At 46.3% G+C, this 22,629-nt stretch overlaps 1 protein-coding gene across 13 annotated transcripts in view; it reads left to right on the top strand.

The window, feature by feature from the left end:
- pcdh15b (protocadherin-related 15b) overlaps positions 1-22,629 on the top strand; it is a 1,980,039-nt gene that overhangs the window by 1,740,773 nt on the left and 216,637 nt on the right. For all 13 annotated transcript variants that reach the window (XM_038773429.1, XM_038773427.1, XM_038773426.1 and 10 more), the window contains 2 exons: positions 6,482-6,622; positions 6,765-6,877. In XM_038773429.1, the coding sequence (XP_038629357.1) occupies positions 6,482-6,622; positions 6,765-6,877 (254 nt within the window). The remainder of the gene's footprint in view (positions 1-6,481; positions 6,623-6,764; positions 6,878-22,629) is intronic.

The raw sequence follows: 22,629 nt of genomic DNA, 5'->3' as shown, positions 1-22,629 counted from the left end.
TAGGTGGTGGGGGGGGGAAACGCCGCAGTCATTGGAACCTGGTCGAGCAGCTTTCGATGGGCCTGGGAGGTGCGAAAGGTGGGGGATAGGATTGATACTGGGAGAGGTGTTTTAAAGAGGACGTGTATGGGGGGATTCAGGGATGGGGAGGGGCATGATGACAACAAAGGGACGGGTGCGTCAAGCCCAGTGGGCAGGACCTAGGTTTATGATGGAGGCAGATAGGAGGGGGGGGGGATGAGAGACCCCCACAGTCAGAATAACAACGTAGAAAGTGAAGGGATTGGGGGACCGGTGAAGAGGTCGAGGGTGTTTGTGCATTTTAAGAGCCTAAAGGCTGATTTGGTGATGCTGCAGGAGACTCACCTGAGAGTGCAGGACCAGATGAGGCTCAGGAAGGTCTAGATGAGTCAAGTGATCCATTCTGGGTCTGATAGTAGGGCTCGGGGGTGTAGTGGTGTTGGTGGGTGAGAGGATGAGATTTCAGATGGAGTCAGTGGTGGCGAACCAGGGGAGTAGGTTCGTAATTGTGACGGGGGCATTGGAGAAGAAGATTGTGGCATTGGTGAGCATATATGGTCCCAACTGGGACGATATATGGTTTGCGAAGAGGTTGCTGGGTGTCATCCTGGACTTGGACACTCATGGTTTAATAATAGGGGAGACTGGAGTATGGTGGAAGAGCCGAGGATAGACAAGTCGCGCTGACTGGGCTCATGAGAGAAATGAGAGGAATGGACCCATGGAGGTTCCTACACTCGAGGGAACGGGAGTACTCGTTTTTCTCCTCGCTAACTCGAGGATAGATTTTTGTCGTCATGGGGAAGAGATTATTGGCTGGAGTGAAGGGGTCAGAGTATTCAGTGATAGTGATCTCGGAGCATGCGCCGCATTAGGTGGATGTGATTTTGGAGAAGGGGGTGGCCCAGAGGCCGGGTGGAGAATGGATGTGGGGGACCGGAGTTTTTGAGATAAGATTGGGAAGGTGGTTGACTAATATGTGGGATTTAATTATACAATGGAAGTTTTGCAGTCGGTAGTTTGGGAGGCTCTGAAGGCAGTCGTGAGGGGGGAGGTGATCTCGTTTAAGCCTAAGGTGGACAAGGAGGCGGGGGGGGGGGGGGGGAGTGCCAAAAGTTGTGAGAGAAGATGTTGGAGGTGGATGGGAGGTGTGCAGGGGACACGGACCCGGCCCGCTTGGACAGGAGAAGGAGCTTCAGGCAAAGTTTGACTGGCTGTCTTGAGGGAAAATCGTGCGCAAATTGAGACAGGTGAGGGGGAGCAGTCTATGAACGTGGGGAGAACATGGGAAGGTATGTTTGCCAGTCAGCTCCGAAGGGCGGCGGCGGCGATAGACATAGTCCAGGTTGAGGATAGGACGGAGAAGTTAGTGGTAGCCGAGGAGCAAATTAATAAGATTTTTGAGGAGTTCTATGAGAAGTTGTATAGGTCAGAGCCGCCAGGAGAGGAGTGAGAGATGAGGGAGTTCCTGAACGGGTTGCAGTATCCGTGGTTGGGGGAGGAAGATAGGGCAGGGCTGGTGGGGGAGCAGGAGGTAAAAGAGGCAATTGGAAGGATGCCATCAGGGAAGGCGGCAGGACCAGATGGGTCCCAGTGGAGTATTCTAAGAAGTTTCAGGACAACTTGGCGCTGTCAATGGTGGGAATGTTTGAAGAGGCCATAGGTAGGGGTTTTTGCCTCAGACGTTGGGCAGGCTTCGATATCTCTGCTGTTAAGAAAGGACAAGGACCCAGTGGAGTGTGGGTCGGTCAGGCCCATATTCATATTAAGTGTGGATACTAAGATACTGGCAAAGGTGCTGGTGGCAAGGTTGGAGAGTTGGCTCCCGAAGGTGATAGAAGAAGATCAGACAGGGTTCGTGAAGGGAAAGCAGCTTTTCTCGAACGGAGCCGATGGCGATTGTTCACACAAAAAATATGAATTTGGGGTATTTTGCTCTGCACCGGGGTACTAGGCAGGGGTGTCCTATGTCCCCCTGCTGTTTGCATTAGCTATAGAGTGGTTCGCCATTGCTCTCAGGAGATCGGGGTTGTGGAGGGGGATAGTGAAAGGGGGGTGAAACATGGGGTATCCTTGTGCGCTGACGATTTGCTGCTGTTAATCTCAGAGCCGCGTACGTCGGTGGGGAATATAATGGGGCTGCTCCAAAGATTCAGGTTGTTTTTGGGGTATAAATTGAACCAAGGTAAGAGCGAGTATTTGATGGTGTCTCAATCAGGGACTGGGATGGGGGTGGGGGAGCTGCTATTTCATAACTTGCGAGTCGATATTTTAGGTTGCAGTTTGGCGGGATTGTTTGTTGTTGTTTCTTGGTCTTTTTTTCTATTTGTATGGTAAAAATGATGAAAATATGGCAAATAAAAAGATTTTCAAAAAAACTCCAGCTTCCTGCCTATTCTTCATATCCTTTCAAACATGTACCAGCAAAAGCCTGTCTATAAACCAGGCTTTGGAAGAATAATGAAATTGAGTTGATAATATTAACATCTCATTTCAGTAGAATGGCTTCACGCTGCAAAGAAATTGATTGGAAACTTTTGATGGGTTAGAGTTCATGGGCTGGATTTAATGCTGAGGTAGGCTCTCTGTACCACAATGTAAATATTGGGGCCCCAGGTTGACTGACTCACCATGCTTCCATTTTAGGCTGATGGGGCGAGACCTCTGTCTCTCTCCAGGAGGATGTCCTGCTTCAGAATGCCATCAGCCAATCAGAGGCTGGCAGCTCTGCGGCATCGACAGCACCATTGGGAGTGATGACCGCTGCAGGTTCTTTACAGAAATTATCAAGCAGGTTTTCAGTGATGGACCCGGACCTATAAATAAGCCCAGGATCCCTGCGGGCCAGCCAGCCTGGCCTTTGCAAAGAGGAGCATGTTGTACAGGATGGGGTGGGGGGATGGTAGATGAAGAGAGGGAAAGCCGTTGGATGGGGAGGATGGGGAGATTGCCATTGGGCACCAAGGGCCTGGGGTCCTACCTTCACAAAATAACTCCCACCCCAACCTTTGACTGGCTACCAGTCCACAAGGTCAAACCTGCTGGGCTACACAATGGACGTAGGCCTCTCCTGTCACCCATTGAATCAGAGCAGTAGAAGGATCAGACCCTTAAATGGGCAATAATTGCCCACATAAGGGCCAAAAGTACCCCCCAGATCACAGACCTTCCCAATTCCTTTCCCGTCACTCGTAAAATTGTGTGTGGGGCAGGTGGTGGGTCTGCCAGTGATGATGCAGCATCCTATTTTACGAGTACATCCGTCTACTTTCCCACCCTTGGGTGGTCTATAAAATGCAGGCCCAGACCAAGCAGGCCAGCAGCACGGTTCGATTCCCGTACCAGCCTCCCCGGACCGGCGCCGGAATGTGGTGACTAGGGGCTTTTCACAGTAACTTCATTGAAGCCTACTCGTGGCAATAAGCGATTTTTATTTCATTTCATTTTCATTTCTCTATTTGTTCCTAAACCGTGCCCTTCATTTATTACAATTACCAGAAGAGACCTGAAAAATATTTGAGGTCAGCTATCATCTTAATTGCATCTTTAGATAGCATAAATGCTATCTAACACACGTCCTCCCCGTGTGTGCGTGGGTTTCCTCCGGGTGCTCCGGTTTCCTCCCACAGTCCAAAGATGTGTGGGTTAGGTGGATTGGCCATGCTAAATTGCCCGTAGTGTCCTAAAAAAAAAGTAAGGTTAAGGGGGGGGGGGGGGTTGTTGGGTTACGGGTATAGGGTGGATACGTGGGTTTGAGTAGGGTGATCATTGCTCGGCACAACATCGAGGGCCGAAGGGCCTGTTCTGTGCTGTACTGTTCTATGTTCTATGTTCTATGTTCTATATTCGATTCCTAGTTATTCTTTCACCAAAGATTGTAACAGAATCAAAATTTCCAACTCTGTAAAAAGCTACATTACGTTGTCCAAGTGCAGAAATAGCAATATAAATATAATTGTTGTCGTGAGTCTGGCTTCATGACTTATTTATTGTCATAGAATAGGAAAGTCTAACTGGGAACTGTTTTCTCTTCAGTTCTAAAAGGCAGGTTTATATCTGATGGGCTCAGTATAATTCAAGGAATAAATACATCATTTTCTTGAAATCTGCCTCTTATTATTTCAGCATCCATCATCAAAAAAACAGCTTCCTAACAACCTTGTTCCATGTCAAAGCTTTTGTTCATGATTCAGGTTCCACTGGAACATTGGCTGGGATTATGTTTCTGCAGCCGGGGTCCCCCAGTGGTTGGAGAACCAGCGGGAGTCCCTGGTCACTTTCATGCGAGAGGCTCAACGCCCCAGGAGACCAGAATGTTTGGGCCATAATTTAATTCTCATTGTTTGCTTTGATGAAACTCTCAACATGAAATTAATTTTCCACAATCCAGATTGTAACACGTGCCCCGATATTTAAGGACAACAGGGGGAAAGTTTGATAGGGTACAGTTTAGAGATCAGAAAACCTCAGGTTTACATCAGATCCTGTTGGCTCCAGCAGGAGAAGCAGATCAAGAATTTTGAAATCAGTTACTCAGCTGCAACAAGCCAGATTGAGAGGATGGCAGGTGGGCGATTAGGTAGGCCGATGGCATGAGGCTGCAGTCAGGGAGCACAGAGGATAAAGGGAGGGATCTGGGGTCAGGGGCCTTCAACTTGGAGGCAGCAACAGAATTCTCAGAGAGATCAGGACCGGCAGACATATCAATGGGGCATCAGGAGAAATCGGAATTAGGTGGACATTGATGAGTGGAGGTCAGAGAGATTGGGGGCCAAGGGGGAGATCAAAAGCTGGGATGGACAAATGAGGAAGGAGGGCAAAAAATCATTGAGGGACCTGGAGAGATTGGGTGAAGAGATCACTGGAGAGTGAGGGCCCGGAGAGATTAGGGACCATGGGACAGTGGTGAGGGGACCCAGAGAGGCACCCAGAGAGGTGTCAAGGAAATCTTGATGGGGAGCCTGGAGAGAGTGTGGGGTGAGGATAAAAGATAAGAGTAATGCCCAGAGTGATTGGCAGGGGCGTCATAGATCACGGGAACCCCATGGAGAAGATTGTGGCGGGGTGCTGGAGGATGAGGGAGGAAAAGATTCAGAGGGGATCACGGGACGGGAAGAACATCAGGCGGGTGGGACATGGGGTCCAATCAATGATGTGTTAAAGAAGGTAGTTTGGTGGGGCAAACAAAGGCTCTCTTGCTCCTCCTGGCCCACAGAAGTGATGTAGAGGTGTATAATACACCTGTTCCATCCAATAGTCCTCAGCTCCTTTACATTGCTGGTTTTCCTGAGATCATAGAATTTGATCATAGAATGTACAGTGCAGAAGGAGGCCATTCGGCCCATCAAGTCTGCACCGACTCCTGGAAAGAGCACCCTACCCAAGGTTAACACCTCCACCCTATCCACATAACCCAGTAACCCCACCCAACACTAAGGGCAATTTTGGACACTAAGGGCAATTTATCATGTCCAATCCACCTAACTTGCACATCTTTGGACTGTGGGAGGAAACCGGAGCACCCGGAGGAAACCCACGCACACACGGGAAGGATGTGCAGACTCCACACAGACAGTGACCCAATCCGGAATCGAACCTGGGACCCTGGAGCTATGAAGCGATTATGCTATCCACAATGCTACCATGCTACCATGCTGCCCAGAGATGTAGAGAGCCCAGTTAAAGCTGTAAGAGAGAAGGCATGCAGCATCAGTAAATGAGGGGCCTGCCTCCTGAGAGCAGGCTGGTTGCCTGTCCTGCCATCTCCACTTGTGTTAAAGCTGGAAGTGGGTGAATTTGAGATAGGTTGGGACTGGATTTAAAATGATTTAACTGTTCTTTGTTCTTCTTTGTTCTTTGTTCTTTGTACCTGACCAATACCCACCCATTAGTAAGGTTAAAATTACCCACCATGGAATTAGGTCTGTTTGTTAAACAGTTATTTTAACAGGGGACAAGTTATGAAATTGGAACAGAGAACTTAAATAACACTGGGACTGCAGTTCAATGTGACACTGATAATTATAAACAACTTGTATGGTGTTTGACAATGAGATTTTAAGGAATGCTTTTCCATCTTGGTTGTACACATGAGATGGATTGGGTAAAGGTTTGTTAAATTCTATGTTAATAGGTACATTTTCAATACTATAAAAACACAAAGTCAAAAAGAACTTGCATGTACATGGTACTCTAATATATCCTCCAGGCATTGCAAAGCACTTCATCAACCAGTTAATTACACCTGACATGTAATTACTGTTATATAGGTGAACACAGCAGGCAGTAAGATCTCAGAAATGGCATATGAATGGTCAGTTCATAAATAAATTTACCCCTGTCTTGAGCAAACAATTTTTCACCCTCGCTATTTTTAAACGGGTGGAATAAGGAAGCTAAGCATATTAATTCCACTTTGGATTAACTACTGTACTTTTTTCTACGTTAATCCTAAATACAGGAGACTCCTGCCAGCATGGTTAGATATAAAGTGGATATGACTGAATTTCCATACAGTGCAAGCATATTTGAAGTGGAGGAAGACACTGGACGAGTGCTTACCCGAGTCAATCTCAACGAGGAACCTAGTACAATTTTCAAGGTAAAGAGACTAATAAACCAATGTTAAGTTGAACAAGCTGAGTTTTATTTTACTTTTCTTTCTGACTATTATTTTTCTTTATGAAGCGGGTTAAAGTTGTAAAGTGTTTCTGACTTTATTTTTTCTCTGCTGTTTCATTTAGCTGGCAATCATTGCTTATGATGATGGAGAACCAATGAGATTTAATACTACAGTCGTAGACATTACAGTACTGCAGCCATCAGTAATTCCACGTTTTACACAGGAAGAGTACAGGTACTTATGTACACTTGCAAACCAAAGGAGGGGACAGTTACGTTGGCCTTTTATGTGTGTTTACATGCATTCAGAAGGGTGTTCTCCGATTAGTGTTTCATTAAGTCATTTACTTACCACTGTTTACAGAGAGCAAACGAACATAAGAAAAATAACCTGCATTTATATGGTGCCCTTCACAACCATGGGATGTCCCAATGCACCCAATACACTTCTGAAGTGTAGTTATTGCTGTATTTGTAGGAGATCCAGCAACCTATTTGCATAAAGCAAGCACCACAAACAACAACATGAGGTTGACTGACAAGATCATTTGTTTTTGTGATGTTGTTGAGGGATAAATATTGGCCAGGACACCAGGGAGAATTCCCCTGCTCTTCTTGGCAATAGGCGGATCTCTATTTAGAGGACAGACGGATTTAATGTCTCATCTAAAAGTCACCGCCTCCGACAGTGCAGCTCTCCTCAGTACTGTGCTGGAGTGTCACCAAGAGTATTATGCTCAAGTCTGTGAACTGGATCCTGAACCAGGACATTTTGATTCACAGATAACAATAATGTCAATGGCTAACACATATTAAATAACCGCGAAATGAAAACAAATCTTGATTCAATCAATTACTGAATCATTCAGAAGAACAAGATAATTTTTCTAAAAATACAGAATGTGAGGTTTATTAACAAGCTTGCAAAATCTTTCTTGGTTCTGACCTGCTCTGGACTGAGTTTCCCATTGCTAAGCCAGGCTTCCCCATTCAACTTTTTTGGCTGGCAGACTGTCCCAGGTCCTTATGCTCTTTCCTCTGTCTATTCCAGCTATGTCTTACTTGTTCTGCATCTGGTATATTTCCTTAAGATCTGTCAGCCAACTAACCAGCCCACTCTCTCAAGAGTATATTCTTGACACTTCATGTTGAACTCACGTAAGCATTCAAGCTCAAAAGGAAGGAACATTTCTGGACTTTGTGAACTCATTTATATTATCAAAAACACTCTTGGTTCAGATTTGTTTTGTCCGAGTCCTAAATTCCCAGCTCTGCTTCTCCATGGATTTCATCCCATGAGCACTGTGTTTGACTTTTATAGTGGCTCATTTAACATGAATTACAGTAAGATCCTGTCAAGGCTGAGTGGCAGATAACCCTGAAACACGTTGGCCCAGATCATCCGGCCTCCAGATAATTGCACCCTGGAGGTAACCTGGGAGATGCTCTGAGGGGAGGCCAAATAAGTCCCCAATGCAAGGACCTAGCGGGAATTTTCCACAAAGTTTGAACTTCCAGTGGGCAATTAACCTGCCATCTTACCCTAGTGTAGTACCACCCTGCCACCCTTGAAAAAGTCTCCAATTCCGAGTCAGATTGGGGACTTTGGACGGTTCCGATTCACCTTCTCGGAAGAGGTCTTTTGCAAGATTTAATGGCCTCGTCGCGTCAGCCAAGTCTGGTATGATGAGGCCATTCGATCGCACCCAGTATCTAACTGCTGGTAACTATACAGCTGACTCCACACCCCCACTCATCCCCCCCCCCCCCCACTGAATTACCCCCTAACCTGCCAATTCCACTTTGACCTCCCCATTTTTGTTTAGACCCCCGAATACCCCTACCCTCCAATTGCCCAGATCCTCCGACTCCCCTTCAATTGTTTGATGCCCACCCTTACCCTCTGACCGTACGACTCTCTACTCCCCACCAACCCTTTAACTCCCACTGACTATCTGACGTCTTCCTGACCCACCTGCCCTCACCACCCTACTGACTCTGTTGCCCTATCCAACTAGCATCCTACCAGTCTGCCACCCTGCCATCTTACGCTACTATATCACCACCCTGCCACCTTATGCCACTGCCACCATCACCCTGCCACTCTTTCCACTGCCACCCATCACTATGCCATCCTACCCAGAGAGCAGTCTACTCAGCCTACCCACTTACTTCACTCACACTCATTCATTGACATGAAGTAAAGCTTTTTAAAAGTCCTTAATGAATGAAGGCCTATTAAAAAAGGAAGATGCTGTACAAACAGGTGCTGGGGCGGGGGGGGGGGGGGGGGGGGGGGGGGCTGGAGAGGGGCGAGGGGGGGGGCTTGACTTCCCCTGAGATCAAGCCATTGACGAAGAGTTCCAAGAGTGGTAAAGTCTTATTTGTAAAACTTCAGACACTGGTCGACCAGTGTATTAACCAAAGATTTTATCCAGATGTCTTTATTGGTGAGGCAAACATAGGACAACACAAGTATAAAGTTTTTTTAATGTATATTTTTAGTAACTTTTTCATTTTCCCCAATTAAGGGGCAATTTAGAGTGTCCAATCCTCCTACTTTGCACACCTTTGGGTTGTGGGGGCGAAACCCACGCAGGTATGAGGAGAATGTGCAAACTTCACATAGACAGTTACCCAAGGCCAGGATCGAACCTGGGACCTCAGCGCCGTGAGGCAGCAATGTTAACCACTGCCACCATGCTGCCGCACAAGTATAAAGATAAATCAAGTTTATTCAATGCAATAACATTAACTCTTAAATAAACCCAATAACATTGACCAATCGATCCCAGGATTTGTTACACCAGCTATGCCGATGAACTCAGCCATGTCGTGGGTCTGATTCTCTCAGCCTCGCGTCCCTCAGGACTATCATCACGAAGGCTGCTGCTTCCTTCTATCTCTGCTGCATAGAGTCTTCGCTGCTTGAAGGTGTAGGGTTTTGATTCTTGTACCCCACCCCATGCCTTTCCAGAATGTTCTCTGGGCCCCAGCCGATGAGGTCATAATTAAAAGGGTCTGATTTTACCAGTCCTAAAATCCAGGTCATTCCAGATTACCATACAGGAGTACCATACGATGAACAGCAGGACCCTGGGACGCACCGAGGATCAGAGAGTTCTTGGTGTGCATGTACACCTGTCCCTTAAGGTAGCAGGGCTGGTGGATAAAGTGGCTGAGAAGGCATATGGTATGTTTGTCTTTATTAGCCAAGCATACAGTTTAAGAGCAGGGAGGGTATGCTGCAACTGTATAAAATATTGGTTCGGCCTAAGCTGGAGTATTGTATGCAGTTCTGGAAACTACGTTGTAGGAAGGATGTTATAGCACTGGAAAGGGTGCAGAGGAGATTTATCCAATGTGTTGCCTGGGCTGGAGAGTTTTAGTTATGAAGAGAGATTGGATAGACTGGGCATGTATTCCTTGCAGCAGAGGATACGGAGGTGGGGGGGGGGGGCATGATTGAGCTGTATAGAATTGAGGGACATAGATAGAGTCGACAGGAATAAACTTTACTCCTTGGTGGAGGGATCAATGACCAGGGGGCATAGATTTAAGTTAAGGGGATCAGAGATCCTCATAACATTTAAGAAGTATTTAGATCTGTCCTTGCGATGCCGAGGCATACAAGGCTGTGGGTCAAGTGCTGGGAAATGGGATTAGAATACGTAGGTGGTTGATTTTGACCGGAGCAGACTCGATGGGCGAAAGGGCCTTTTCTGTTCTGTCAACCTCTATGACTAACAGGTATCCATAGAATCCAGAGAATCCCTACAGTGTAGAAGGCCATTTAGCCCATTGGGTCTGCACCAACCCTCCGAAAGAGCACCACACCTCGGCCCATTCCTCCAACCTATCACTGTAACAGCACCTAACCTGCACATCTTTTGGACGCTAAGGCACAATTTAACTAAGGCCAATCTATAATAACCTGCACATCTTTGGCATGCTTCTGAAGAGGTCCAGTTTGGAGGTCCAGGTCGGAAATGTGAGCCCGGCGCTGTTTAAAAAAGTAGGAGCAGAATGGCAAATCGACAATGATGGCGACTGCTCAATAGATTTAGCCCATTGCAATGAATGACTGAAGAACTTATGGGAAGCATGGTAGCACAGTGGTTAACACTGCCGCTTCATAGCTCCAGGGTCCCAGGTTCGATTACCGTTTGGGTCACTGTCTGTGCGGAGTCTGCAGTGTGATTCTTAGGTAAAATCAACACCAGTCAGGCCTCTCCCTCAAAGGGGAAGCAGCCAATAGTCATCTGGGACTATGACGACTTTATCTTTTTTTATGTACTACATGTCCACTCCATTTGAACGCGCTCTGTTAATGAATGTTTCAACTTCTGCTCTTTGAGTACTGCAATGTTGCACACTTTGTCCCTCCCATTAAATGCATTTTATGTTCTCAATGGCCAGCTCGGTAACATAGTGGTTAGCACTGTTGCTTCACAGCTCCAGGGTCCCAGGTTCGATTCCCGGCTTGGGTCACTGTGCGGAGTCTGCATGTTCTCCCCATGTCTTTGTGGGTTTCCTCCGGTTGCTCCGGTTTCCTCCCACAGTCCAAAGACGTGGATTGGTCTTCCTAAATTGCCCTTAGTGTCCAAAAAGGTTAAGTGGGGTTACTGGGTTATGGGGATAGGGTAGAGACGTGGGCTTGAGTAGGGCGCTCTTTGTAAGGGCCGGTGCAGACTTGATGGGCCAAATGGCCTCCTTCTGCACTGTAAATTCTATGATTCAATTCTCCCCATGTCTGCGTGGGTTTCCTTCGGGTGCTCCGTTTTCCACCCTCAAGTACATTTAGACATGCTGTTAGGTGAATTGGACTTTCTGAATTCTCCCTCAGTGTACCCGAACAGCCACCGGAGTGTGTTGACAGGGGAATTTTCACAGTAACTTCATTGTAGTGTTAATGTAAGCCTACTTTTGACAATAATAAAGATTATTATTAAATTAATAAAAAAATTAAATCCAATAGTTCCAATGCATTACTTGGAATGATCTTTGCAATGTCCATGTATGTGCCCAAATTTATTCTTTTAGCCAAAATTATAGTCGAGGATATGAAGTTTGGGAGGATTTTAACTTCAGAGATACCAAGTTCAAGCCTTTGGTGGGCAGCATGGTGGCACAGTGGGTTAGCCCTGCTGCCTCACGGCGCCGAGGTCCCAGGTTCGATCTCGGCTCTGGGTGGAGTTTGCACATTCTCCCCATGCTTGCGTGGGTTTCGCCCCCACAACCCAACGATGTGCGGGGTAGGTGGATTGGCCACGCTAAATTGCCCCTTGATTGGAAAAAAATAATTGGGTACTCTAAATTTAAAGAAAACTTCAAGCCTTTGGAACTCTGAACACAAATACCAATAGTATCGTGTGAAAGTCAATCCTCCCTAGCTACACATGGGAGCATCTTCTTCCGAAGCAGAACACTAATGATATGATGCTTACCGACTACTTTGTACTTTTGCTCCCATTGTGCTTTTATTATTTATAATGAGCCAGCTGCATTAACTTAGGAACAGACCTAAATTCCCAGTTTGGTCTTACTTTAGGACTTTGCATCAGATTGGTGTTTAATTCGCCATAGATTACCTAGTTCATGAACTCTATGATAGAGTTGAAATAATATTTAATATTTTAATATACCAAAAAAAAAGCTCTGGGTGTATTTAACTTGCTTTACCTGTTTCCGTTTATATAATTGTATCATTATGGTATTACCAATAAATGTATTATTTCATCAGTAAATCAAATTGCACAAATGAAGCTCAGTCACAGACTGGCCCACCAAACTCCCTGATGTTTGTCAATCACAAACTGGCCCCGCTGATGTTTGAGCCATCGTCCAAAATGGCACAGCTTCACAACAATGAAGGGGAAGACTGTAGTTTTATTCATGCAATAAAATTAAATGAAAAATGAAATGAAAATCGCTTATTGTCACAAGTAGGCTTCAAATGAAGTTACTGTGAAAAGCCCCTAGTCGCCACATTCCGGCACCTGTTTGGGGAGGCAGGTACGGGAATTGAACCGTGCTGCTGGCCTGCCTTGGTCTGCTTTAAAAGGTAGCAATTCAGCCCAGTGCTAAACAGCCCCTTTCAAGTTCTGTACCGTGGCCATTTTACTTTTTACTGTTGCAGTGGTCACAAAGGAAAGCTTTACAATCTGTGTGATATTTACAACAAAATGATCAATCTCTTTGTTATGATGAATTAATAATTTCATCAGGAAGAGGCGACAGGGAAAGCATTCCCCTGTTTGCAATATTAAATCTGTTGAGCACATGGTTTGTATGAGGGCAAGGTATCAAAAGAAAGGCTGGTTATGTTTTATTTTGGGGGGGATACTCTTGGTCTGTCTATTGAATAGTGTCTCGTCATGTATGAGTGCATAAGGGAGACGATCTGTGCCCGTGCCATCTCCTCAATGTGAGTTCAAGGTCATTGCAGATAGTGAAATATCATGGAAGCAATAATAACTTCTGGGAAGCTCGGTCCTGCGTCAACTGAATATTATTACCTGTGGTGTTTGATACATTAGCCAGATGTTTAGAATGTCAGTTGAGCCAAATAATAGAATCCAGGGAGTCTCATAACAAGCTTTATTGCTTTTATTATAAGGAATCTGCAATCCTTCATTCAGAACATCCGAAAAGGGAACAACTTTGCTGTTCCTGAGTCTGGCAAATTTGAATTCCTAGCATGTATTTTCAATCTGACACATAACCACTTAGCTTTAAGTGGATAATTATAGAACTATGCAGAAAGTCAATATACTGTAACAAATTGTATCGGACTTTTGAAATTGTTCTGTAGCAACCTATCACATGTTAAGCAATTGGATGAAATGTAAAGATTTCCACTTTTCTCTGCACAGTACTCTAGAGATTGTTCAAAACATGCACAATATTTGGTTCTGTGATTGCATAAATTATATTTTGGTATGCACAGTTGATAAGCTTATCTAATTCAAATGGCTCTCATGTTCAGTTGGTCAATAATGGACAAAAGAGCTGAAGTTAAGCAGTGAAATGAGAGTGACTGCCCTTGACACCAAGGTAGCATTTGACCAAGTGCGGCAACATGCAGCCCAAACAAAACTGAAGTCAGTGTGAATGGGAAGAATATTCTCCACTGGCTGGAGTCATCCACAGCCAAAGAAAGATGTGATTGTTAGAAATCAATCTCCTTAGGTCCAGGACATCACCACAGGAATTCCTCTAGGCCCAACCTCCTTCATCTTCTTCATCAATTACCCCGACTCCATCATTAGGTCAAAAGTGGGGATGTTTGCTGATCATTCTACCATGTTCAGCACCATTTGCAAATCATCAGATGTGGAAACAGTTCATGCCTGGGTGCAATAAGACCTGGACAATATCCAGGCTTGGGCTGATAAGTGACAAGAAAGAGGGAATCTAATCATATCCCCTTGTAGTTGAATCCCGTGCCATCAACAACGTGAGGTTGCCTTTGACCATAACTTTGACTGGACCAGCCATTTAAATACTGTAGCTTTAAGAGCTGGTCAGGGCAGTGAATTCTGCTGAGACCAACTCCTCACCCGATTCCCCAAAACCTATCCCTCATCTACAAATCATAAGCCAGGAATGGAATGGAATACTCTTCAATTGCCTGGATGAATGCAGATCCAACAACACTCAGGAAACTTGACGCCAACAAAAAGAAGCTTGCTTAATTGACATCCCATCCACCAACTTAAACATTCACTCCCTCCAGCACCAGTGCTCAGTGACTGCAGTGTATATCTTTTAGGAGATGCACTGTAGCAATTCATCAAGGTTCTTTCAACAGGAAAGGACAAGGCAGGAGATTGATGGGAACACCACGATCTGCAAGTTGCCCTCTGAGCCACACACCATCCTTATTTGGAACTATTGTTCCTTCACTGTCGTTGGGTCAAAATCCTAGAATTCCCTTCCTTAACAGTATTATGGGTATACCTACATCATATATGGACTGCAACAGTTGAAGAGGGCAGTTGATCAGCAAGGCAGGTGGGGATGGCAACAAATGCTGGCCTTGCTAGTGACACTCACATCCCATAAACAAATTTAATACACATTTTTTTCTAATTAGCTTTATCGCAGTTCTTGACTTGAACACTTTCACTTTCTACTTCACTTTCACTTAAATGTTTAAATTTCATGCAAATTCTTTCCAATTGAAAAAATAATCATGATCAAGCCCTGCACATAACAATATTTGCTTCAAAATTGAATGTTTTCATTTTGAATTTGACCCTACTCGCCAAAGTCTCCTCAAGCCGGTTAGATTTAATCACTAGAGAATGGCATTGTCCATCTTTTTTTCCAAAAGAATCGCTGTCAGCTATTCACAGAAGAGTGTTTGCAAGAAATCTACATTCTGGCTCATCCACCCTCACAGCTGACAGATGCTTGTCAGAGATTTCTACAGTTATTAAGCTGATGATGTGGGAAAAGGATATTTCAATTTGCACACTTGATTTGAGGTTGAACATTCACTGTTAAACCATGGACTTTATTCAAATAGTTATGGATATTACATCTTATCTTGCCATATTTGACAATCTCTGTGGATGTTAGCGTCTGCAACAAATACTTTATTAAAAATACAAATTTTCAGTTACCAGCACATTCATTGGTTACGTATGCAAGGTGGAAATGCTAGGTTGGAGTTGTTGAATCTTCCTTCTTTTAAAGATATTTCTTCCTTTACTCTTCCTCTGGTCCTTCTGTGTTAAGGACACCGAAGATACCTGGACAAGTAGATTAAAAAAAGGTGTTCCCAGATCTCTTGACAATCCAGCACTTATCTCATGCCTTAGTTACCAATCTTCAGGCTCACTTCAAATAAAACCTACACTTTTTGTGACTTGTTCTTTAGCAGACGCTCCCCTCCTCCAATACTAAATTATTCCTTGTATTGAATATACTGGCATGTCTGCCATGGAGCCACCCTGAAAACGCACCACACAGTTTAATGCTGAAATGATGCAGAGGAAGAAAGCCCCAGATTTATTCTACGTTTTCTATTTGCTGACATTAGGCAAGGCAGCAGTCGGGCTGTTCCACTTAAGGTCAGCTAGTATTCATATTCCTGTTTGTTATCCTCGGCTTGTGCTGAAGTACGTATGTGTGGACGTATGATTTGTCTTTGACAATGATCAATTGGCCTCTGGGCACCATTCAGAACCACCTATCAAGAATGGGAATCTAGATGAGGTTACTGCTTCCCATGGGATCATACCCAGTATAATTTAATGCAGCCATGCCTGGTTTCTGAATCATTCTTAAATTTAAAAATATTGATTTTTAATCCTCCTTCAAAATTTGGCAGTGTAAGGTGGCAGAAAATATGAGGCTTTGAATCAGGCGAAATACCACATTTTCATTAATAATTACCACAATGGATTTTTATGTTAATAAGGTTTATATATAATTATGCTTAGAGGGATAACTTATTAATTGTACTAATTAGAACTAATTTGCATGAACCAATTAAGCTAATTAGAAAAGGGACTTTCTCAATAATTCAAAAAAATCCATAAATCCTATTTCTGTGAAACCTGAAGACTATAATAATGCCATTAACAATAACCTAGAAATGAAAGATACTAATTGGATTGACGTTGAATCTTAAAAGAGCAAATTTCTAAAAGCTGCCTTTCTATCATTCGTAAACTATTGTCAAGCCATTATTTGTAAAATATACCACAAGGTCCATCATGTAAAAAACATACATTTACAGTCCTGTATAACTAATTTCTTATTTTTTTTTAAATGAAGCCTCCACATCATTATATGTTTCAGAAAGCAAGACGAACAAGCCGTGCTCCAGGAGCTCTAACCTGGACTGACATTCCAATGCAGTAATAAGGGACTGCATTGGCGAGGGTGCCATCCTTCAAATTAAACATTCAACAATTCATTTTCTTGCTTGTCCCAGAGATCCCAAAGCATTGAGCTGCGCACAAAGTCAGTGCAGGCTGAAGAAATGGCACTGCAGCAGTGTAGCATTGCCTCTGATCGAAGTATTTTTCACTCACAGCCTGTGGTAGTCGGTATTACTGCACCTAGGTTGGAGGTACCTGATGCTGTAAGATCATTGGTGTTGGAGGTACCTGATACTGTAAGATCATTGGTTCTGCCCAGAAATGCGGAATATAAGTGTGTGTGTTTCCCTAGCTGCTGCATTCTGTATCTGCGCTGCTGGGGGAAACATCTAGTTCAATAAAGCCTTCAACTGTCCTACAATCTCGATCTCGCTTTGGGAGTTACTGATCGTGCATCACAGCCCATTGAGGTTTTTGAACGCAAGTTGTCCTGACACCCATCTTGTTTTCTCGCCACTACTTTATACCACAGAGAAATGGTCATTTTCCGCCATTTCCCTGAATCTCCTTCTAGTGGTATGGAGAAAAGTTTAACTGTACATGTGCACACATCATTTTATTAAACTTCAGAACAAATTCCTCAAACCATGATGCTTGAAGCAGCTTTCCATTTTATGAAATGGTTGCTTCCAGCTATAGTGTAATAGGCAAGGACCGGTGTGATTGGGATACCTATTTTATACTGAACTTCAGACCAATTAAGATAGAATTGTGCTTATCTATATTTTAAAAAATACAGCACAAGAAATAGTAATAGACTATTAAGACAGAACTCCCCTCACGATATTTTATCATCTCTGAAATTAGCCCCTGCGCAGATACATTTATAAAAATGCAATATTTCAATGACGAACAATAATTTGTTGCAGGTCAGATGGTGAAGGTTCAGAAAGAAATGTTAGAATCTGTGAGTGTTATATTAAAAAAAAATCTATCCATCATTCTATCCATCCATCCTTCCATCTATTCCATTCTATCTCTTCCAACTCACACAGGCCCCCTTCACCTATCGCCCATCATCAGGAACAATGACATTATTGTTACTGAACGAGTAATTCTGAAGCCTGGACTAATATCTGGAGACGTGCATTCAGGTTCCACCATTGCAGCCAGCAAATTTGAATTCAGTTAATTCAGTAAATGTGGGGAAAAATAAGCTAATATCCCAACTGAAGTGTTCAAAACTGGTGCTCCAGAACAAGCCATGGTCCAGCTAAGTTGTTCTATTACATCAACAGCAATAACATTTACCCAGTTAAGTGATAAGTTATCCAGGTTCTCCCCTACCGAAAATAAGCAAGAGAAATCCAATCTGGCAAATTACTCCTCTCTTTGATCAGGAAAATGATGGAAGGTGCCATCAACACAGCAGTAGTTACTGAGCAAAGACGTGTTCACCGCTGCTCTGTTTGGGTTTCACCAGCCCCACTTGGCCCTAGGTATCATTAAAGCCTTGGTACAAATGTGAATAGCAGAGTTGAATTTCAGCAGTGAGGTGAGAGAAATTGACCTTGACATCAAAGTGGTGTATGTGTGTGGCATCAAGGAGTCTGTTTGAGCCTCGCCCCTTTAAGGTGGCAGACGCTGACTTCTGTTGGTGGCATGTGAGGGAGAGGACCCTCATTAAGTATAAGATCCATGTTTTTTAGGCCTGTTTTTCAGGATATTTTTGCAGGAAAGCAATTTTGATTGATACTACAGAGTTCTTGCACTGAACACATGCCAGAAAGAAAAGGGAAAGGAAGCAAGAAACCCACTGTGGAAAATTCCGAGGTGGACTTGGAGACTTCGCGCAGTTCCTCACCTGAGAAAATGGCGACTGCAACATTGCCGTCTGCCGAGAACAGCGGTCATGCACATGAGTGTGCTTGCAAAGGAATTTGGAAAACCTTTCAACAAGCTGGTGTCAGAGAGTCTGCAGAAATTAATCAGGGAAGCACTGGGCCCCGTCAAGGTGAAACTTGATGAGACCGTTGAGCCGGTCGAGGGTGTGGAAAAGGTGATGACAAGGCAAGGCAAGCAGCTTGCATCTTTGGAGGCTGAGATGGCGGTGGCGGCTCATGAGAATAAGAGATTGAAGGTTAAGGTCAGTGATCTTGAAAATTAGTCAAGAAGGCCAAAATCCCACTGAATGTCTGTCGCAGATGTTTGGGAAAATGCTGGAACTTCCTCCCTAGAGCTGGCCAGGTTCCATTGGACGCTTCAGCAGAAGTCTTGGCCGAATGAACGACTCACGTGCTCATCATTCTGTTCCACAGCTTTCGGGAGAAGGAGAGGGTCCTAAAGTGGACCAAAGAACACTGTAACTCGAAGTGGGAAGGAAATATTGTGGGGATTTATCAGGACGCGAGGGCTGATATGCTAGAAGCAAGCATCCTTTATTAAGGTAAAGGCCGTTCTGTACAAGAAGGGAGTTCGGTTCGGGGTAGTGTACCCGGCAAGGTTACGGTCACATAGAGTCCAAGGACAATTACTTTGAGGCACCAGAGAATGTAGTTGAATGTGTTGGTGGATTCTCCGTTTGGGAGACGAAGTCCCTACGCCGGCGTGAAAATGGTGTTGTTTTGTGCCAGGTAAACTGGTGCAAAGCGACCACCGATTCCATGCTCCGGGGGTGGTGGTGGTGGTGGTGGGGGGGGGGGGGGGGGGGGGGGGGGGGGGGGGCTAGCAGGGAGGCAGCGTAGAGCTCCTAGCTCTCGCTGCCGATATGGCCGGAGCATTGCTGGGTCCATCGCACGCAGACAGCAGCGGCTTGCAACGGCCACGCTGTGCTTCGTGGCAGACTCAGCCTGCGGGGCCAGACCACAAAAATAGTAACCCTCTTCAGCCGCTTGCGTGCCACGGACCACCCCCCCCCTCCCACAGTGCTCCCAGCCCCTAATGAAGCACCCACTGCCTGCGGATTGGCCCTCCCCCGACTGTGGCACCGCCGGACTGAGTCTGCAGCCGCCACGCTGAGTTCAAGATGGTTGAGACCACACATGGCCCATGCCGTCGGAAACTTGGCCGGCCGGGGATGGAGCATCTCGGGGTGGGCCTCAGGCAATGACCTGAGGCCGTGGATAAGGCGTGTGGCATACTCCTAGAGCACGGCGCTTTTCAGGGGCCATAGCATCGCAAAAGCGGCACCGTCCCCCGATTTGGGCGTCATAGGGGATTCTCTCGCCGAACGTGATTTCAGCGTGGGGGATCGGATATTTAGCCCGTTGTTTGGGTTCTTTGATTCCTGTTGGTTGGGTTGGGTGTTGAGATATCTTGTATATAGTTGTTGATATTTGTTGATAACATTTGTTTTTCTGTATGTGGGGTTGATGGGGGATTTCTTATGATGTATTAGGTATGTTGGTTCGTGGGGAAGCAGGTGGATGGGAGATGGACTGGGTCGTTATACGGCTCCTGTTGGAAACTTAGTTTTGTACGGGACTGTGAAATGAGGCATTTCATCCTTGAACTGGGCAATGTTGTTGACTTTTTCTTTGTCCTGGGAGGGATTGCTCTGCTAGCAGTAAATAAGGCTAGCGAATGGGAGTGAGATGGGGGGGAGGAGCTGCAGCCGTTGAAACAGTTTGGTCAAGTTTGACGAGCTTAGCATCTGGGTTGGTGTGTGGAGGGAGGGGTTGATACACCATCAATAATACACAATGAGTTGATAAAGTTAACTGAGGCTTTAATATACTAAACAGCAAGCGTCCATCTCTGGACCCGAACAGGGGCAGGAGGTGGAGACTTGCCACTCTAATACAGAAAGCCCCGAGGGGAGGAGCCACAGGCACGTATGATACAGTACAGACCAGACAATACAGTCATGTGATTTACCATATTCACCCCCTGTTTAAAAAAAAGTCCGGCGAGGGTGGAGTGGTCTTAAAGGTCCAGTCCGTCGGGGCCCTTGACCTTCCGCCGTGATCGCCTCAGTCCCGGCTGTGGTGTTGGCGCCGGCGTCGAGGCCTGCGCGTCCGGGAGCGTGTTGTCATCAGCTTCTTCACCCAGATGTTGGGTCAACGAAGGAGGGGGAGGTGTATGGGCGAAGGTGGTGGTATTTGTCGCCGGTGGGCCTGCGGGTGTCAGTTTGTGAGGGAGGTGGGCAGGGGTGTTGGGAGACGGTGTAGTGTGGGGGGTGGTGATGGTCTCCGGGGAGCCTGCAGGGGCAAAATCCCAGAGGGAGACTAAGTCCTGTCATCCTTCCTGGTGTGCCACGTAGATGTATTGGGGGTTTGCATGGAGCAGCTGAACCTTCTCGACGAGGGGGTCGGTTTTATGGCAACTTGCATGCTGCCGGAGAAGGATGGGCCCTGGGACTGTAAGCCAGGACAGGAGCGAGACCCTGGAGGTGGACTTCCTGGGGAAGGCAAACAGACGTTCATGAGGGGTCATGTTAGTAGCTGTACATAGGAGCGACCATATGGAGTGGAGCGCATCAGTGAGGACCTCCTGCCAGCGGAAGACTGGGAGATTCTTAGGGAGATGACCGTAGGGCCAGAAGGGTGGCCTTCCAGACCGTCGCGTTCTCCCTCACCACCTGTCCATTTCCCCAGGAACTGACGCAACTCGTCGCTCATAAAGGAGGAACCCCGATTGCTGTGGATATATGCGGGGAACCCAAACAGGGTGAAAAGGCTGTGCAGGGCCTTGATGATGGTGGCAGGGGTCGTGTCAGAGCAGGAGACGGCGAAGGGAAATCTGGAGTACTCATCAACGATGTTGAGTAAGTACACGTTACGATCAGTGGAGGGGAGGGGCCCTTTGAAGTTCATGCTGAGGTGCTCAAAGGGGCGGGAGGCCTTTATCAGGTGTGCTCTGTCTGGCTGATAGAAGTGTGGTTTGCACTCCGTGCAGACCTGGCAGTCCCTGGTCACAGGCCTGACCTCCTCGATGGAGAAGGCAGGTTGCGAGCCTTGATGAAATGGAAAAAGTGGGTGACCCCTGGGTGACAGAGGTCGTTGTGGAGGGCCCGGAGTCAGTCTACTTGTGCGCTGGCACATGCACCGTGGGAGAGGGCATCTGGGGGCTCATTGAGCTTCCCAGGACGATACAAGATATCGTAATTGTAGGTGGAGAGCTCGATCCTCCATCTCAGAATCTTGTCGTTCTTAATCTTGCCTCGCTGTGCGTTATTGAACATGAAGGCAAACTGACAGTTGGTCAGTGAGGAGAGTGAATTGCCTGCCGGCCAGGTAATGCCTCCAGTGTTTCACAGCTTCGACGATGGCCTGGGCCTCCTTTTCGACAGAGGAGTGTTGAATTTCAGAGGCATGGAGTGAGCGGGAGAAGAAAGCCACCGGCCTGCCCGCCTGGTTGAGCGTGGTGGCCAGAACAAAGTCCGACGCATCGCTTTCCACTTGAAACGGGATGGACTCATCCACAGCATGCATCGCGGCTTTGACAATGTCTGCTTTAATGCGGTTGAAGGACAGTCGGGCCTCAGCCGTCAGGGGAAAAGTGGTAGATTTCATCAGTTGGCTGGCCTTGTCCGCATAGTTGGGGACCCACTGGGCATAGTAGGAGAAGAACCCAAGGCATCTCTTCAGGGCCTTGGGGCAGTGGGGGAGGAGGGTTCCAGGAGGGGGTGCATGCGGTCGGGGTCGGGCCCTAGGACTCCGCGGTCCACGACGTAACCAAGGATGGCCAGGCGCGTTGTGCGAAAGTCGCATTTCTCTCTATTATAAGTGAGATTCAGGAGATTCGCGGTGTGGAGGAAGCGCCGGATGTTCTCGTCATGGTCCTGCTGGTTACTGCCGCAGATGGTGACGTTATCCAGGTACGGGAACGTGTTCTGGTATAAACTGCCACCGTTCCCACACCGGTGTGAGGACATAGCCCCAGAATCGGAGAACCCAGCCCAGGGTGTCGGTTATTGCAGATGACCTGTTCTTGTATGTCACGGACCCAGTCTCCTCTTATGGACAAAATTATGAAGCTGCAGAGGACCTTTGGCTCCTTTACGGCTATAAGTTGAACCTATAAGACCATAAGACATAGGAACAGAATTAGGCCACTCGGCCTACCGTGTCTGCTCTACCATTCAATCGTGGCTGAAGGGGCGGCATGTGGCGCAGGACCCAGGTATGAATCCCGGCCCCGTGTCACTGTC

Source organism: Scyliorhinus canicula, chromosome 16 (assembly GCF_902713615.1).
Source record: "Scyliorhinus canicula chromosome 16, sScyCan1.1, whole genome shotgun sequence".
NCBI classification, from domain to species: domain Eukaryota; kingdom Metazoa; phylum Chordata; class Chondrichthyes; order Carcharhiniformes; family Scyliorhinidae; genus Scyliorhinus; species Scyliorhinus canicula.
Note: the sequence above shows the minus strand (reverse complement) of the source record. Positions and strands in the feature narration are given on the sequence as shown.